This window comes from Ursus arctos, unplaced genomic scaffold (genome assembly GCF_023065955.2).
Source record: "Ursus arctos isolate Adak ecotype North America unplaced genomic scaffold, UrsArc2.0 scaffold_18, whole genome shotgun sequence".
In the NCBI taxonomy this organism is placed as follows: Eukaryota; Metazoa; Chordata; class Mammalia; order Carnivora; family Ursidae; genus Ursus; species Ursus arctos.
Window position 1 is genome coordinate 8085985 of NW_026622852.1, and position 20414 is coordinate 8106398.

Below are 20414 nucleotides of genomic sequence, written 5' to 3' on the forward strand. Positions count from 1 at the left end.
CCTCTTTTAAGACAGAGCATCGGAAAAATAAATACATGGTGTACAGTATACTTTAGCAGAAAAACCATCACTAAATTAGGATGTGATGCTGTATTCATAGTGTGTACTCTCAGTATACCTCATTCTTGGAAAGATGAAAGCAGCATTTCTTTGAGGAACCATTCATTTATTTTAATGATTATAATTAAAGGTCTTATCTATCAAAATATCAGTAAAACCTTCACCTTAATTGTGTTCGGCAGTTTTACTATAATTTTTAAAAATGTGGAGAAATAAAACAAATGATTGTTAAATACTATATTTAATAGAAGTGTTAGAAAATAAAGTTAATACAATTTTCAACTTGATACAATCAAGTTTGATACAGAATGCTGAATGCAAAAGAGGAATGATGAAAAACACTCACACAACCTCCCCCCCAAAAACTCTACCTTAATAAATCCTTCACAACCTGGCTCCCAAGTTTCCTCCTTTGCCAAGAACCCACACATAGGCTGTTAGCCTGATAACGCAGATCTGTAGGTGACTCTGTATCAGGCTTTCTCAACCTCAGCACAAAACACAGTATAAGCCCAATATTTCTTTGTTTTAGGAGGTTGGGCTTCGCACTGAGGATGTTTAGCAATTACGTGCCAGGAGCATGGCCCCTACCACCCCCAAGTTCAACAGTCAAAAATGTCTCCACATATTGCTATATGCCCCCTTCACTTGAGAACAATTTCTGTCTACCCCTGTAAACACTGTTTCCTCTACCTGAAATAATTTCCCCATTCATGGCAGAAAAGTCCTACTTATTTTTCAAGACCCATCTTACATGTTACCTCCAATGTAAAGTTTTCTTGTAAAGTTAATAATTCCTTATCCTGCTCACTTTCTTATCCCACTCACTTTCTTATTTAGTTACTTAAAACAAATGTATGTTCTCTTTCCTCCTCCAGATAATGAGAACTTCTGTCTTAATTATTCAGAGTATTTTTACCGATTTTTATTAATAAATGATTATAAGCCTTCTAAAAAAGCACCCATGAGAAAACCCTCCCATTGCCGAGGAAAATTTGGCTCACTGAATGATGTCTTACACTGAACAATATATAACCCTCCAGCGCTCTCTCACTCTCTCTGTGCGTGTGTGTGTGTATATTTATATTTATATTTATATAATTATTGTTGCCTTTGCTCACGAGGAATGGAAATTAAATGATAATACTCAATTTTAGTAACCCAAGGTCCTTGCAATATCCAGTTCTCTGATATTTTTATTTGGTCTTTGTTTATATTTGCCTTTGAATCACCCATTAGTCCATACGTTTTGCCATGAGCAGTTGTTCCAAATTCTTTTGGGAATGTGAACAGGTAAAACTTAAAAGCATAGAAATATAAGACAAAAATTTTATACCATGAACACTGTATTTCAAAATAAAAAAGAAGGATACATTTACTCTTATCAACACTGAACAATAATTTCCAACCTGATTCTACGTTGTCAACATCTCTCCAATTATCTCAAGAGATGTCATAAAATTTCCAAAGAAAAACTTAGAAAAAAATCTGGCTTCAATTTGTATGCATGTATATATGTATACATTATGCATTTGGATAATATGCATATAAGCCAACACTTTGCTGGGAAAAAAGTGAGTGAACAAGGAGCCTGGAAATATCAAACAACAAGAACAACAGCAAAATAATAGAATATCATACTCTAAAAAGGCCAGAAATCACAGATATGGAGAAACCTCCAGAATATGCTGAGCCCTGAGGCTTGTTTCCCATATCAGCAGCATTTGTAACCTCAATTATATACATTATTTCTTCAATCCGAGAATTGGTCTCGGTTGCCATAGCTTCAAAAAAAAAAAAAAATCTCAGTGATGTCAATTTCTAAGTATTAGTCCTAAATTTCTACTGAAATTATTAATTTTAATTCACAGTTTTCCTACAAATAACTCAAGGTAAAAAGACATTTAATTTCATGTCTATGGTCAATTCATAACGCAAGGCAATTAATTAATCAGGAAAGTCGTATCCACCTCTACTGGACTGGAGAAACATCACAGAATAAATATGCAAATCCAATATCCTCATGGCTGACAAGTTTCTATTATTAAACTGCTAACGTGTTTATTTCCCCCACAATAGCTGGATTTCTGTCATGAATACGCATTGAGCCCTGCAGTTATTAGCTGTGATGACTAGGTGACAGTGAGGACACTACTTGAGAATTTGCATCTGACAGATCATTGACACACAGTCACAGTTCTTTTTTTTTCTACTCTTCACTTAAACAGGAATCATGCAATAGGAAAGGAACTGGAGCTATTAGAGATTATTCAGGTTTAATAGCTCACATCCTTTTAGCTGGCGGTTAGAACAATACACAATGTGGCAGAGTTAAACAGAGGCATCAATTATGCTCTCAAACCTGTTAATATTTTTGACAATATTTAAATAGCACATCCCTTCAGGGCATGGCTTTTTTGCCCTCTCAGTTACACACCTGTCAAGTGTTTAATTTGCCAAAGGGAAACAGTTTGATTTCTAAGGGCAGTCTTAATACTGAAGAAGCAAATTGGAAAAATTACGCATTATTGAATAGAAGTAATGAGAAGGATCTGAGGGGGAAAAATAGTCAGCTTAATTCAACATGGCATGTCAGCATCTGTCATTAATGCAACAATATGATCACGTTCTCCAATATGCTGCATTTACCTCAGGCTTTTCAATTATTCATTCCTTTCGCTTTATAAAATGTAGGAGAATGATGGTGGAGTAAAATTGGAGGAGTCAAATTTTTTGGTAATACTAAAAAAGACGGAGACACTAACTTTCACCCATTGTGCACATAAAATTATACATCTGAAGACATAACTCAGGTAAAAGATAATAAATAAAAGCTAGCTACTGGTCAGATTGGTATAGCTACCAGTTTAAAAGCACAAAACAATTTCATTCCTAGGTTCATTAATTAAATATCAAATTATAAATATTAACAAATTAGCAGGTAGTAAACTACACAGAAAATCTAATTCTAACATGGTAAGTCTATAATACTTGTATTTCAACTTTAAAACAGAAAATAATACAAGATTTTGAAATGTAGTCTAGTCATCCAGGAAAAACATGGTTCAACAAACAAATGAAATTGAGTCAGTAAGAATGAAGACTAAAGGGCAGAGTCACAGAAACTATGAGAGATATCGACGGTTTTCACCAAAACTGAACTCCAGACCTCTAGGGGCCAAGTTTCTATCCTCAGAAAAAAAAAGAAAAAGAAGATGTGAGACAGGCTGCAGAATCACAAGAGGGGAAAGACTGTGCCTTCGGAGCCAAGAAAACCGAGTTCCAGTTCTGGCTCTGCCCTTATTATAAACAAGTCACTCAAATTCACTAAGTAGATGTAATAAGCAGGGCGTGAGCCAGCTGGTTTTCTTGGTCCCTTTCAGTATTTGAAGAGGTGACCAAGTAGCCAAAAGTCCAGACATGTGAGACATGCCTACAGAATGCCCAAACCTAACAATGTATACCGAGCCTTGAAATATATCAGCATCTACCATTAACACTGTACTTGGCCACAGGCTACCTGGCTTGATAACATTATGGTCAAGGGTTTCCGAGGAGATTTCAGCTTAATCATGTGCAACCCAAAGTTTTAGAGCCCATATCCTACTTCTATTTGGAAATGATAAAACAAGGTCAACAACCAGTAAACCTATGACTCCCCGGCTTTCAGAGCTAGAAGGGGTATTTCCAATTATCTCTTTAGTGGTATTTTCTAACACACCAGTACCTTTTGTTTCAACTTCTCCTCTCATTCTAATCATATTTTCACATAATATAATAAGGGGAGAAGACATCTGTTCAACCTCTTCACTCTCTCTGAAAAACTAGATAATCTTCCACATCGTAATTACACTTATACTCAGAATATTGATCTCTCCAAACTCTTTTGCCAGTTCATTCTGAAAAGGAATACCTAAAACCAATCTTTTCAATAACTTATAAAAAACAAAAGACAAACAACGAACAAAAAACAAAACCCAAACACAACTACATATAACAAAAACAACTCTTTTTCATAATTCATGATCACAACTTTTAATATCATTAAGTAGAAATTCACTAGAGAAAAATATTTTTAAAATTCTTCTTTATTTTTTGCTACCAAAATATCTAGATTAGAAAGTCATGTGACATTAAACAAATTCCTTTTCTATTGTTACTATTTGTTCTTTTTGCATTTAGCACATTTTTTTTAATTGGAGCTATTCTTTCACTGAATTATGAAATTAGTCTTCAAATATCATTTTTAAACTTTCAAGGCAGAATGTTTGTTAGCAAGTCATATATAGTGATTAAATTAATGGTAAAAACATTAGAATGAGAACTAACTTAGACTGAAGGCATAAATGAGATTGATTCAAACCTTGTAAGGATAACACCGTTTTAAAAACGTTTTTTTTAAAAACCCGAGAAATGTGATTAAGTGAGTTCAAAGAACACCTAACTTGAGTGTTCGTTCTGTCATTGCAATGTTTCAATTTTAATATAAATGCTAGGACATTTTAATGCTCTTAATTTTTACAGGAAAAAAAAACAGCGTTACATTTAGAAGTTCTAATGTTTATCACCATCTGATGCTGTCATTGGAAGCAATTGCTACTTACACTCTCTTAAGAAGTGAGAATTGCAATTTCTCTAACTGATGACAATGTAATTATTTCTTTTACTGTCAAAATAGAGGTGGTTTCCCTTCCTCACACACATGATTACACATGCAAATCCAGGCTTATCTGAAATCTTATAAGCGTGCTGAATGTCTGAATCCGAAAGTGCAAGATCACATGAACGACAAGCCTTAGTGGGGATGGAAACCAAGTCTACAGCCATCTACCCTAAACTTATTTTTATCATCCCCTTCTCCTGTAGGGACTCATACTTCAGCATCCACACAGCTTTCAACACAATGTCATATCATCTACAATATAGAGCAACAACCATTACAAAAATAACTGGGAGGGGGGAGTCACAGTGAATCTGAATGTCTCATTTGGAGGTTTAAATGACTTCATTAACTATTCATTAACACATACAAAAATCAGCCTTTCAGAAAAACACAAGACTTTCACAAGATCTATGCAGTGCTGTGAACACGGGCTTTGGGAGAATCGTGTCCTACCTGGTCTTTCAGCTGCTGTACAGAAGTCTGAAGGTTCAGAATCTGACTGAAGAGCGGGCTCTGCAAGACCGACTTGAGAAGGTTCAGTTTGTCCTCATTGGCTACATCTCCACGTTCTCGCAGCTTAGCTTGCAAGCGCTCTGCTGCCTGCAGGGCTCGATTTTTGTCTAAACCAAAGAGCAGCCTTGGTCATTAACAGGATTCAAAAGACACACATCAAACCACACTTATAGAACAGAAATCCTAAGACTATTCCCTTCGAGAGCATAAAACTGACTCAGAGAAAAAAGGACCGTAACATGTCCCTATAAATATGTTCCTCAAATCTTCAAGTCTCTGGTAAGAGAGTCTGTTTGAAAGCAGAGAACTGGTTACAGTGTACGCCACGTGCAACTAATTGTTGCTCCGATTCAGACGGGGCATATTTGAATTCCAACGCCAGCTGTCAACTCTTCTATATAAACTATTGAAAACCAAATACTTCATGATCTTGCAAATGCTGATATTTTCACTTTTTTAAAAATTTGATTTACATGTAAGAAAAATTAGAGCTCTCTCACTCACTAATAAGTAGATGTGGATGATGTCACTGATGAGTAATAACATCCGATATGACAATTTCATATATTAAGGAATGGACATTCTATGCTTGAGAATTTACTTGAAAATATATCACAACAATGTATAACCCTTCAAAAACACTTCCTGTTAATAGTTTAAATGTCTTTCCCCAAAACTAAATAGCATATCTATAGATGCATCAAACAAAAATAATTCAAATATTTATCGATCACCTTATATAACTGGCAAAAAAGTTGCAAAAGTACGTATTTTGAGTAAGTGTATCCCTAATAATCCTAGCATCTTACACGCGTGTTTCCACCACATGGTGATTTTCTATGACCAATCACAGTTAAAAACATTTCCCTAAAACAACCTCTTACTCTCTCACAAGTGAACCCAAATTTGTTTTAAAGGAAAGAAGACCATTCAAATATATGTTCTAACAGATTCATCATGGTAACAAGGGTATCTATTAACATTCATTTGCCATTTTATAGTAATCAAAGTGGGAATTATCATCACAGACATTTTCTATAGAACCAAATGTGGAATGACACAGAAATGGGGAAATTAAGGCATGAATTCATGTTGACCACGAGTTCACACCCATATACAAATTTAAACAAATGGTATTTACTCATCTGCACAATTTTATTTTTCATTTTTTTTTTCTTTGAGAGAGAGAGAGAGAGAGAGAGAGAGACAGAGAAAGCATGAATGGGGAGGGAGAGGGGGACAGGGAGAGAGAGAATCTTAAGCAGGTTCCAAGCCCAACGTGGAGCCCAATGCAGGACTCAATCTCACGACGCTGAGATTATGACCTGAGCCAAAATCAACAGTCGGATGTTAAACCAATGAGCTATCGAGGTGTCCCATCAGAAGCACAATTTTAAAAGTAAATAATGATAAGGATCTGATAATTTTATTCTGGGTCTTATTTCCCATGGTATCTCAGAATACAACTCTAGTATTAATTTCCATGTCAATTCTTGGAAGATGCACACATCAGTAATAATTTACAAAATAAAGACTGGAAGGTGACAGCTTCAATAATTCTCTATTTCCTCTTTGCGGTCCACTTTCTTATAGGGAACTCTGTGGACTACTAGTAGTCTTTGTGGCACGTGACTTTAGTGTAAAATGGGGGATGAAGGTAACATACACCCATGTACTTTCATCACTCGCATAGTACCCACTATCACCAAAACACCTCCTTCTTCTTTTCCTGCCACCTACTCCCATCCTATTCCCAAAGCAATCAGGGATTAAAGCACCAGCTGCAATCATCAAACCACCAAGGTGAAATCCAGATACCTTCTAACAATCATACCCAAAAACTTCCCTGGAAAACATGAGGCATTAGACCACCAGGAAAGGGATGGGTGTACCCGATACACCTGAAACAAGTTCTACAAACCAGCTTCTCTAAAATAAAAGAGCAGTGAAAAAAAAGATTAACATGTGAATTTGGGTATTTCAACCTACATTATCTCATGTAGAAATTAAACTACCTTAAATCATCACTGAAGTTTGTCAGCCTAAAAGCTTATTATTGTCATGGCTCATCATTAACTTAAAAGCAAAGCTCAGTAGAATTTCAACTGCCACAAATAAAGAAGGCAATGAGCTTTGTTCAGTATTAAAAATACTGTTAAGCTTTCTGTTGCTGTCCACAAACATTCATTAACCAGAAGTGGGTCCATAAATGAGAACAAGGTTTACATTAAATTTCATTAAAACTCATAATTGGTAGAACATTTCATATGCCTTTATCTTTTGCTTACAAATGATTTGTTTTTATAACACTTCAGACTAAAACATCCAAATATAGAAACACATTTCCCTGCTATAATGATAATAGATAAAAACTTTTAAAAACTCAGTTACTAGATGAAATCCTGCTATATAGAAAAACCATTTCAAAGATCCCAATGGAAAAAGTTTTGATTCTTAGAAAAATAAGAAGGAATAGGGCTTACCTATAGTTTCTAACATGTTTTCCAAAGTTCAGTGTTCTTCTCTACAATGATTTTAAACAGCAACTAAAACAGAACTCTGGGGAGAAAAGAAATAAAATGAATGGTTATGTTTTATCACAACATTAAAACTATATACCCTAAAAAGTACTTGATACTACTATAATTCCTTTGACCATTAAAATCTTGATTTAACTTAAAATAGTTTTTTTCTTAGGCAAAAAAAAAAGTAATCATTTTAGGACTTATTCAAAATTATCTTATATTTGCAAGTAATACTTGCATAGTAAGGTAAAAGGCATACAATCTGTTTTAAATAAGGTGGCAGAAATGTATCCAAAATATTTCTTCAAGGACTTCTCCACACAGACCACTCTAATCTCAGGTTCACTGACAGATTCTCAACCACAGAGTAAGGAACTCACTTGACTCTGCATGAGAAACTCGGTGGGCAAAAACATTAAAATGCAAAAAGCAGAAGATGTGATCCTGCCCTTGATTGCTCACAGTCCTATCAGGGGAGACCATACATACATACCAAGTAGAAATGAACTATGACACTTACGCAGTGTGTGAACCACGGGGAACTAGCACATTAAATCATGGATGAAAAACTGACTAAAAGAGAGCATAATGTTAAATGGAGGAAGGGTTTTCAAAGGTTTTCAAAATACCCTCCTGATTATAATATTCTTTTCTCTCTCATTCAAAATAAACCTTCTCAACCCCTTCAACTCACACGGACTCATCTTTCTCTGACAATACTTACCAGACTCTTCAAATACCAGCTACAGATTTCCACTGACAATGTCCAGATCGCTAACCACAACTAATCTTTGTTGTCCAACAATTTATATACCTTCTCCCTAGGCACACCCATTCTCTCCCTTACGGAAAAACCTGTCATTCCTTCAATGGAGGAAAAAAGTCTACAATCCAATTTCCTCACTTTTGGAAGACTAAATGGGATTTGTCTGAGAAGGTGCAAATTCAAGTTGCCCCTGTTCTCTCTTTAACAGAAAATGCATCTGGGACAAAAGGAAGTCCGTGATGTATATGAACAGATGCAGAAACCGCCCATCAAGGCCTGTGATTTGCTCTGTGTAATAACAGAGAACAGTTCTTATTGACTTTCCTCAACCCGATTTAGAATACACTATTTAAAACATCAACTCCATTTCAAATAGTCAAACAGCTCTACCACTGGCACTTGTTTTATAAAATGCCCTGGTGTCAAGAAAAGAGGGCACCAGCTCTAACTTGGAATTGAAACCTTAATAACAGCGTAGGTATGGGCAAGGGGCCTAGCATCTGAACATTAGTTTCCTAGGAAACTTACTCATTGGGTGTATTGCAATAAATGAGATAAAGTATATGAATTTCCAGCTCGTAGAATAACTCACACTGTAAAATAGATATTCAGTATTAACGCTGAGCCCATGCAGATGAGCAGTTCAATGTCAGGCATTGCGTGGTTTCATGGGGAAAAATACAAGGAGATCTTTAAAATAAACTAGTCATATTTTTATTCTTATTGACAACCACACTTCATAAGATAGCATACTATTAGGTCTCCCCCCTCAAAAAATTACTAACTTCCGACAGTTAAATAAAAGTAAAGACACCCCAATTAAAGAAAAGTCTATAGCTGATATGCCCAGGAGGAAGAATGCGAGCAAAGGAAGAGCATGATTTAGGAAGTCTGATCACCTGAAGGAACATTTCAGCTGGACCCCTTACCAGCTGCAATGCCCTGTGAAGTCACTGTCTCTCCTGAACTAGAAAACTCTAACCACAAATGAATGACATGCAAAGTTTTAGAAGGATAAAATTATACACATGAGTGCTTGCTAGGCACAATAAAGTCAGCTCTATCTTCTTCCCCCTTTGAAAAATTAACTCACAAAGACAAGCAGTATTCATGACCTGGAGGGGGAGGTAGCCTATGGATTTAGAGACCCACTGATTTATGAGGAGTCTGCAGAGAAAGCACAGAGTAAGCAGTTCCCCACTGAGAAAAACACTGTCATCCCAAAGTTCACCTACAAGTTGGTTATGTGGAAAGAGAATTACTTGTCTTTTCCCCAGAGAAACTCTTATCATAAAGGTTTTGGTTTTTTTTTTTTTTTTTTTTTTAAATCTCCATTCTACTGCAAGTCAGACACTAGCTCCCAGATGAGAGCTCCATTCCTCTGCATTTCAGAGATTTAAAAAAATGAGTTTCACAGTTTGTCTTCTCTGCTCTGATGTCCATAAAATAAATATAATGTGGCTCTTTTGAGGTTTTCCAGATTTTACAATTAGTAGCCATGACAAAGAGACAAGAGGTTAAAAAAACAAAACAAAACTTCCTTTCCATGCCCTATACCCCATCCCAAGGATTCATCTCTAACTATAAAGAAACACATTTGTAATCACAGACGTTTTGATACAGAGAGACAGAGTCCACACGCATCGAACTGCATGAATTCTCCTCACCCCACCATTAACCTTCCCTCTTCACCTCCCTCAACACCATGTGGAAACAGAAGGGTACCTGGGTGATAACAGTGGGTCATGGCCAACAGGTAAGATGTAAAGAAAATCCAATACATGTCTTAAAAATGCCCGGTTCTCAGGGCTGTTCTGGACAATTCAGGCTAGCGGTGAAGATGAGTCAGAGGAGTAGTAAGAGAATAAATGAGATGTGAACAAGTAGCCACACCAATGCTGGGGCAGAAGCAAGGGTGATAACAGCAAACATACAAGAGCCACCACATCCCGGGCACCACTCGAAACCTATTACCCACCTAAGGCCTTTAATCTTCACACGATCCCCTCACTTTATAAACAAGGAAACTGAGGCACTGAAAGAGTAAGCAACTTCCCCAAGGCCATACCGCCAGTACATGATGGAGCCAGATGTGGACCCCGGCAGTGTGGCTCCAGAGCCAGTTAACAATTTAACTTATACAATATGCTGCCTCTTAGCAGGAGAAGATTCACCTTACCATTCTCCTTCCTCTTTCCAAGTTCAAAACTATGTTGACTTTGCCCTACACAAGCAGAAACCAGAGGAAGAAACAGACCCAAAGGGCATGAAGTCTAAAATGGACTGGTATAGACAACGTAACACAACCAACAATCCATACAACAAATGTATGAGCAACTCAGAACGAAGTATTTTAGAAACTATGGGAAGGTACATCAAAGAAAGATCAGTAATAGCCACCATTTACATAATGTTCATATATGTTTAAATAAATCACCTTTGAAACCCAAGATTTTAAGAAAAATCTCCAAAAAAAAAAAAGCCTCCTTACACAATGGAAATAAGCATATTCAAATAGAATAAAAATTATAGCTACTGTACACTAGCCCTTCTGGTTACCCATGTAATTCTGCCTGTAGATATACCAGTATGTGGGTGTAACTGAACCTGCTATGGCAGCCATGACACTCAGAACTACGGGACACACACGGTAAGTGGCTCAGTGACTTCAGTGCCTATAAGGCACTACAGTGCTGGACAAGGGCAGGTTATGCACATGACATCCTGGGAGCAGGGACTCTGACCCTCACACTCCCCACATTATCCTCCACTTCCCTGTATATTATTCTCTCCATTTTCCAGAGAAGACAACAGAGGAAGGGAGAGACTCAGGTCTTACACAAGGTCACACAGCTAGTAAGCAGAGAGCACAGAGTTGAATCCAACTCTGCCTGAATTCAAAGCCCACACTCCCTCTATCACACACCATGTTTTCCATACTATACTGCAAAAGTCATATGGTGGACATACATTATTGAATGGAAAAAAAAAAGGACTGTGTAAGACAATGTATTAAGTTGCCAGTATCTGCATAAAAGGGATGGAAACAGTTTCTATAAATAAAATTAAGATGTACATATTTATAAAAGCACAGACTATCTCTACAAGCTTTCCAAAGACACTAATAGTGGGATGTGGGGGGCAATGGGACACTAAAAGAAACTTATTTTGCACTGCATTTCTTTTGGGTTTTTAATTTTTTTTCTTTTTCTTTTTCTTTTTTGGATTTTAAAATATCTCATTATATTTTTTATTTTTTTTAATGTTTTTTTTATTATGTCAGTCACCATACAGTACATCCCTGGTTTCTGATATAAAGTTCAATGATTCATTAGTTGCGTATAACACCCAGCGAACCATGCAATATGTGCCCTCCTTACTACCCATCACCAGTCTATCCCATTCCCCCATCCCCCTCCACTCTGAAGCCCTCAGTTTGTTTCTCAGAGTCCATACTTCTCATGCTTCATTCCCCCTTCTGATTATCCCCCCTTTCTTCTTCCCTTTCTTCTCCTACCGATCTTCCTAGTTCTTATGTTCCATAGATGAGAGAAATCATACGATAATTGTCTTTCTCTGCTTAGCTTATTTCACTTAGCATTATCTCCTCCAGTGCCATCCATGTTGCAGCAAATGTTGAGAACTCGTTCTTTCTGATAGCTGAGTAATATTCCATTGTATATATGGACCACAACTTCTTAATCCACTCATCTGTTGAAGGGCATCTCAGCTCCTTCCACGATTTAGCTATTGTGGACAATGCTGCTATGAACATTGGGGTGCATATGGCCCTTCTCTTCACTAAGTCTGTATCTTTGGGGTAGATACCCAGTAGTGCAATGGCTGGGTCATAGGGTAGCTCAATTTTTAACTTTTTAAGGGACCTCCACACTGTGTTCCAGAGTGGCTGTACCAACTTGCATTCCCACCAACAATGTAGGAGGGATCCCCTTTCTCCACATCCTCTCCAGCAATTGTTGTTTCTTGCCTTGTCAATTTTTGCCATTCTAACTGGCGTAAGGTGGTATCTCAGTGTGGTTTTGATTTGAATTTCCCTGATGGCTAATGATTTTGAACATTTTTTCATGTGTCTGTTAGCCATTTGTATGTCTTCATTGGAAAAGTGTCTGTTCATATCTTCTGCCCATTTTTTGATTTGTTTATTTGTTTCTTGTGTATTGAGTTTGAGAAATTCTTTGTAGATCTTGGATACCAGTCTTTTATCTGTAGCATCATTTGCAAATATATTCTCCCTTTCCATGGGCTGTCTCTTCGTTTTTTTTGACTGTTTCCTTGGCTGTGCAGAAGCTTTTATCTTGATCAAGACCCACAAGTTAATTTTATCGTTTGTTTCTCTTGCCTTTGGAGATGTGTCATGAAAAAGGTTGCTTTGGCCGATGTCGTAGAGGTTGTTGCCTATGTTCTCCTCTAGGATTTTGATGGATTCCTGTCTCACATCGAGGTCTTTCATCCATTTGGAGTTTATTTTTGTGTATGGTGTGAGAGAGTGGTCAAGTTTCATTCTTTTGCATGTAGCTGTAAAATTTTCCCAGCACCATTTATTGAAGAGACTGTCTTTTTTCCACCGGATGTTTTTTCCTGCTTTGTCAAAGATTAGTTGCCCAAAGAGCCGAGGGCCCATTGCTGGGTTCTCTATTATGTTCCATTGGTCTATGTGTCTGTTTTTGTGCCAGTACCATGCTGTCTTTGTGATCACAGCTTTGTAGTACAGCTCAAAATCCAGCATTGTGATGCCCCCAGCTTTGTTTTTCCTTTTCAACAGTTCCTTGGTGATTCAGGGCCTTTTCTGGTTCCATACAAATTTAAGGACTATTTGTTCCAGTTCTGTGAAAAATGTACTCGGTAGTTTGATCAGGATAGCACTGAAAGTGTAGATTGCTCTGGGTAGCATGGACATTTTAACTATGTTAATTCTTCCGATCCATGAGCATGGAATATTTTTCCATCTTTTTGTGTCTTCCCCAATGTCTTTCAGAGTGATTTATAGTTTCTAGAATATAGGTCCTTTACGTCTCTGGTTAAGTGAATTTCAAGGTAACGTATGGTTTTTGGTGCTATTGTAAATGGGATGGATTCCCTAATTTCTCTTTCTTCAATCTCATTATTCGTGTATAGAAATGCAACTGATTTCTGAGCATTGATTTTGTATCCCGCCACATTACTGAATTGCTCTATAACTTCTAATAGTTTGGGCGTGGATTCTTTTGGGTTTTCCATATACAGTATCATGTCATCTGCAAAGAGAGACATTTTGACTTCTTCTTTGCTGATTCGGATACCTTTTATCCCTTTTTGTCTGATTGCTTTTGCAAGGACTTCTAGTACTAAGTTGAATAATAGTGGTGAGAGTGGGCATCCTTGTCGTGTTCCTGATCTTAAGGGAAAGGCTTCCAGCTTTTCCCCATTGAGAATGATATTTGCTGTAGGCTTTTCATAGATGGCTTTCATGAGATTAAGGAATGTACCCTCTATCCCTACACTCTTGAAGGGTTTTAATCAGGAAAGGATGCTGTATTTTGTCAAATGCTTTTTCTGCATCTATTGAGAGAATCATATGATTTTTGAATTTTACTTTCTGGATAAAATCTAAGACCCCGATCAATTTGCTAATGTTGAACCACCCTTGCATCCTAGGGATGAATCCCACTTGGTCATGATGGATAATCGTTTTAATGTACTGTTGGATTCTATTAGCCAGGATCTTGTTGAGGATTTTGGCGTCCATGTTCATTAGGGAAATCGGTCTGTAATTCTCCTTTTTGATGGGGTCTTTGCCTGGTTTGGGGATCAAGGTAATATTGGCCTCATAGAATGAGTTTAGTAGCTTTCCTTCTGTTTCTATTTTTTGAAATAGCTTTAGGAGAATAGGTATTATTTCTTCTTTGAATGTTTGGTAGAATTCCCCAGGAAAAACGTCCGGTCCTGGAGTTTTGTTTTTTGGAAGGTTGTTTATCACTGATTCAATCTCTTCATAATTAATCGGCCTGTTTAAAAAATCAATTTCTTCCTGTTTCAGTCTTGGTAGTTTATAGGTTTCCAGGAAGGCCTCCATCTCTTCCAGATTGCTTAATTTATTGTCATAAAGCTGTTGATAAGTTTCTAATAATCCTTCCAATTTCATTGGTGCTGGTTGTGACCTCTCCTTTTTCGTTCATAATTTTATTAATTTGGGTCTTTTCTCTATTCTTTTGGATAAGTCTTGCCAGTGGTCTGTCAATTTTAGTGATTCGCTCAAAGAACCAGCTTCTAGTTCTGTTGATCTGCTCTACTGTACTCCTGGTATCTAATTCATTGATTTCTGCTCTAATCTTGGTAAAGTGCTGCCTCATGCGTGGATTAGGTCTGTCCCTCTGTTGCTGTTCCAGCTTCTTGAGGTGAGAATATAAAAACTGCATTTTAGGTTTTTCTATTCTTTTCAGTGAGGCTTGGATGGCTATGTATTTCCCCCTTAGGACTGCCTTTGCAGTATCCCATAGGTTTTGGACTGTTGTGTTTTCATTCTCATTGGTCTCCATAAATGGTTTAAATTGATTTTTGATTTCCTGTTTTATCGAGTCATTCCTGAGCAGGATGGTTCTTAGTCTCCAAGTGTTTGAGTTTCTTCCAAATTTTTCCTTGTGGTTGAGTTCCAATTTCAGAGCGTTGTGGTCTGAGAATATGCAGGGAATAATTTTAGTCTTTTGGTATCGGTTGAGACCTGTTTTGTGTCCCAGAACATGGTCTATTCTTGAGAATGTTCTATGGGCATTAGAATAGAATGAGTATTCTTTGGTTCTGGGGTGTAGTGTTCTATATATATCCATGAGGTCCAACTCGTCGAGTATGGCATTCAAAGCCCTTGTTTCTTTGTCGATTTTTTGCATGGGTGTTCTATTTCTGATAGTGGAGTGTTGAGGTCCCCTACTACTAACGTATTTTTATCTATATGTTTCTTTATTCTGGTTAAGAGTTGGCTTGTGTATCTTGCTGCTCCCCTGTTGGGGGCATATATATTTATAATTGTCATATCTACTTGTTGAATACATCCTTTAAAAATAATATAGTGCCCTTCTGTGTCTCTAACTATAGTCTTTAGTTTAAAATCCAATCTGTCTGCTATGAGAATTGCTACCCCAGCTTTCTTTTAAGGTCCATTGGCATGAAAGATGGTATTCCATCCCTTTACTTTCAGTCTGAATGTATCTTTAGGTTCAAAATGAGTCTCTTGTAGACAGCAAATGGATGGGTCATGTCTTTTTATCCAACCTGCAACCCTGTGGCATGTTATGGGAGCATTTAGGCCATTTACATTGAGACTGATTATTGAGAGATGATTTTAATGATGCCATGTTGCCAGTAAAGTCTTTGTTTCTATCGTTTGTGACTTTCTGTTCTGTATCACTCTTGCGGCCCTTTTACCTTTATAGAACCCCCCCTTAATATCTCCTGCAGGGCTGGTTTCGTGGTTATGAAATTGGTCAATGACTGACGATTCTGGAAGGTCTTTATTTCTCCATCAATTCTGAATGACAGCCTTGCTGGATAAAGGATCCTTGGCTGCATGTTTTTCTCTGAAAGAGCTTTAAAAATGGCCCCCCAATCCTTTCTCTCATTCCAGGTCTGTGTAGACAAGTCTGACGTAATTCTGATACCTTTGCCTTGGTACGTGAGAAATTTCTTTGCCCTGGCTGCTTTCAATACTGTATCCTTGGATCTAATATTTGCGAATTGTATTATGACGTGACATGGTGTAGGTTTGTCGTGGTTGAGCTTGGGTGGGGTCCTCTCTGACTCTTGGACACAAATGTTTATTTCCCTCGCTAGATTAGGGAAGTTTTCAGCTACAATTTGTTCAAATATCTCTTCTACACCTCTGTTTTTCTCCACCCCCTCAGGGATGCCGATGATTCTGACATTGGAACGTTTCATTGAGTCAGTAATCTCCCATAACCTACATTCATGAGCATGGATTTTTTTAAGTCCAGATTCCATTTTAGTTTTCTACTAACCCAACCTCCAATTCGCTGATACGTTCTTCTGCCTCATTCACCCTGGCTGTCAGAGCCTCTAGTTTTGACTGCATTTGGCTCATAGAATTTTTAATTTCTGCCAGATTCGCTCTCATTTCCACCCTTAGAGATTCTATATTCTCATTAACATTTTCGTTAACACTTTTTTCAAGTCTACACATCATCTTGACCATTGTTACTCTGAATTTCATTTCTGATAATTTGGTTATATCCATATCCATTAGTACTGTGGCAGAGGCCACAGACTCATTGTCTTGTCTTTGCTTGGGAGGATTTCTCCTTCTCGTCATTCTGATGAGGAGAGGTTGTGGGCTTGTCCAGAGCCCAAATTATTGACTGGGACCCAGGCCGTGTGCCCTTGTTTTATAGGGATATTAGGGATATGGGCTTCTTGATTTTTCAGCCTGCCTTCTGGGGGAGGGGCCTGCCACGCCGATACTCAGGCAACCCTGTTTAGGTAGAGTCTCCGTGTCTCCTGTGAGGGGGAGATGGGTACACTGTGAGCTGGTATTTCCAGGCTTTTGTTCTCTGGCGGCTTTCCCTGGCGGTTTGCTGTGCCTCTTCTGAGAATCAGAGCACCAGTGGCCAAATCTCAGCGTCTGTCTCAGAACAGAGGGATCGCGGACCATTCTCCACTGATGTTCTGGTCATTTTAACTCTGTTTCTGTTGGTGCTGCTCAACCCTGCAGCGTGCCGGGATGTGCGCCCCACAGCCGGCGTCCCAGCCCTCACTTCCAAGGCTGGCGCGTCTCTGTCCTTTGTGTTTCTAACACCGCCAGCCGCCAGCCGCCCCCATGCACTCCCAGATCTCCGGGTCTCAGTCTATGTCCGGTGAGCACACTGGAGGTCCGTGAGAAGGCTGGTGGCGCACGCTCCCGGCTCACGGTGTCAGTCTGTCCTCTCACGGGTGCCGTCTTCGAGTCCCACCGCTCCCCCATGCAGGTGGCTACCACTTCCCAGCGCCCGCCCGAATGCGGAGGCTCCCTCCCCCTTCCGTTTATCTTCCAATATCTGTGCGCGGTTTCACAGCTCCCCGCTTCGTACCTCAATACTCAGCGCTGGAGATGTTCATCTGTAGAGATCCAGATGTATCTTCCTGCGTCAGGCTGATTCCGTGGATGTTCAGGCTGGTCTGGTACCTATCCAACTTGACTCAGGGGACCGGCTGAAAAAGGGGTCTCCTACTCCTCCGCCATCTTAACTCCCTCCTCTAATTTTTTTATTTTTCTAATATTTTATTTATTTATTTGACAGAGAGAGAGCACAAGTAGGGGGAGCAGCAAACAGTGGAAGAGGGTGAGGGAGAAGCAGACTCCTCGCTGAGCAGGGAGCCCAATGTGGGGCTTGATCCCAGGACCCTTGGGATCATGGCCTGAGCCAAACGCAAACGCTTAACTGACTGATCCACACTGGTGCCCTGTCTTTTGGGTTTTTAAAATTTTATATCAATATAACATTGCCACATTTAGCAAATAAAAACACAGTATACAGAAAAATTTAAATAAATTTGAATTTCAGATAAATGAATTAATTTTTTAGTATAAGCATATTTTGTGCAATACTTGGGACCTACTTATAACTAAACACTAATTTGTTGATTATCTAAATTTCAAATTTAACCAGGCATCCAATATTTTATATGGCAACTCTACTTGTGTATATATTACCTTACGGAAAAAATCAAATTTTAAAAATCATTTTTAATTTAAGGCCTTTACACTTCTTGTACAACATTAATGTAATGACAGAGTTGCCAAGTCCTTCACAAATCTCTAAAGATTTTAGCTGTGATCCAATGACTTTCCAACAACTAGCTGATAATACCAGTTTCAGGAAGGGATAAAAATCAAATTAAATTTGGTTTTATTTAGAAACAGAAAATGATTGTCTAATTATTGTAGTTTCCAACAAGTTGTACTGGTAATGTGTGGGCACACATTGTAAGTAGTAAAGAATCGGTGCTTCAAACATAAATCGTTCTGTCCAATACAGATTATATGGCAACTAAGAAGTGAAAATATTTTCTGCTAAGAATAACCCAGAAAAAGAAACTGTCCCAAATGCATAAAATTTTCTAGTTATCTTAAACAAGTCTAACTGTAAAAGAGGTAAAACTTTATTTATGTTTTTTAAAGATTTTATTTTAATTCCAGTTAGTTAACATACAGTGTTATATTAGTATCAGGTGTACAATATAATGATTCCACAATTCCACACATCACCCCATGCTCATCAGGACAAGGTCACTCCTTAAATGCCATCATCCACTTAACCCATCCCTCACCCTTACCCCTCTGGTAACCATCAGTTCGTTATCTATAATTAAGAGTATGTTCCTTGATTTGTCTTTTTCCCTTTTGCTCATTTGTTCTGTTTCTTAAATTCGACATGAATGAAATCATATGGTTTTATTTTTCTCTGACTTATTTCACTTAGCATTATACTCTCTAGCTCCACCCACGTCATTGCAAATGGCAAGATTTCATTCTGTTTTATGCCTGAATAATATTCCATTGTATACAGATACCATATCTTCTTTATCCTCAATCAATGGACACTTGGGCTGCTTCCATACCTTGGCAATTATAAATAATGCTGCTAAAAACAGTCGGTTGGATTTAATCCTTTAGAATAGTGTGTTTTTTTATTCTTTGGGTAAAATACCCAGTACTGCCATTGTTGGATCTTAAAGTTGTTCTATTTTTAACTTTTTGAGGCGCCTCTATACTGTTTTCCACAGTGGCTGCACTATTTTGCATTCCCACCAACCATGCACAAGTGTTTTCTCCACATAACCAACACCTGTTATTTCTTGTGTTGTTGATCTGAGCCATTCTGACAGGTGTGAGATGATATCCCATTGTAGTTTTGGTTTGCATTTCCCTGATGGTGAGTGATGATGAGCATCTTTTGGCCAGCTGGATGTTTTCTTTGGACAAATGTCTGTTCAAGACTTCTGCCCATTTTTAATTGGATTTTTGGTTTTTTGGGGTACTTAGTTTTATAAGTTCTTTATATATTTTGGATATTAACCCTTTAAGAGATATGCTATTTGCAAATGTCTTCTCCCATTCCATAGGTTGCCTTTTTGTTTTGTTGATTGTTTCCTTCACTACACCAAAGTTTTTAATTTTGTTGAAGTCCCAATAGTTTACTTTTGCTTTTGTTTTCCTTGCCTCAAGAAAGATCCAGAAAAAAGTTCCCATGGCCAAAACGGGTAGTATAACTTTAAGTGAGTTCGCTGCAATGCTTTCTGGCTAGTCACAGTCACTCAGCATCTACTTATTGCATTTTTTTAAGATTTTATTTATTTATTTGACAGAGAGAGAGAGAGTACAAGCAGGCAGAGAGGCACACAGAAGGAGAGGAGAGCGGGGAGCCCAATGAGGGGCTCGATCCCAGGACCCTGGGATCATGACCTGAGCCAAAGGCAGATGCTTAACCAACCTAGCCACCCAGGCACCCCTATTTATTGCATTTAAATTTAGCATCTGTCTCATTCACAGCTGCCTCAGCACTACCTGATGTTAGACAAATGTAAGGCTGTAGTCATTTGTAGGTAGTTTGTCATAACATCAACTGGCTATGAGAGTAAAACTTATAGTTCTAATCATAATTCACACTCTAGGGAAATGTTACTAAACTAGAACTCTAAAAGAAACATCACACTACCCACTAATGTTAGTACACTCATCCAACAGAAAACACTCCACCTCTTCTTAGTAGTATCTGTTCTTTTGAACTTCTTCATTTCTATAGGCTTGACCAAAAAGTATTTGTGAACAAAATTATTTTCATTTTCAAGTTCATATTTATGAATCTTTCTGAATTCCTTCAATAATAATACAATTCTGTTC

At 37.9% G+C, this 20414-nt stretch overlaps 1 protein-coding gene across 21 annotated transcripts in view; it reads right to left on the bottom strand.

The window, feature by feature from the left end:
• The window catches only part of MPDZ (multiple PDZ domain crumbs cell polarity complex component), a 168726-nt gene that overhangs the window by 128661 nt on the left and 19651 nt on the right, over nucleotides 1-20414 (bottom strand). For all 21 annotated transcript variants that reach the window (XM_048222973.2, XM_048222968.2, XM_048222978.2 and 18 more), the window contains exons 2-3: nucleotides 7720-7795; nucleotides 5177-5343 (exon numbers count right to left, since the gene is read on the bottom strand). In XM_048222973.2, the coding sequence (XP_048078930.2) occupies nucleotides 5177-5343; nucleotides 7720-7735 (183 nt within the window). In that variant the 5' untranslated portion in view covers nucleotides 7736-7795. The remainder of the gene's footprint in view (nucleotides 1-5176; nucleotides 5344-7719; nucleotides 7796-20414) is intronic.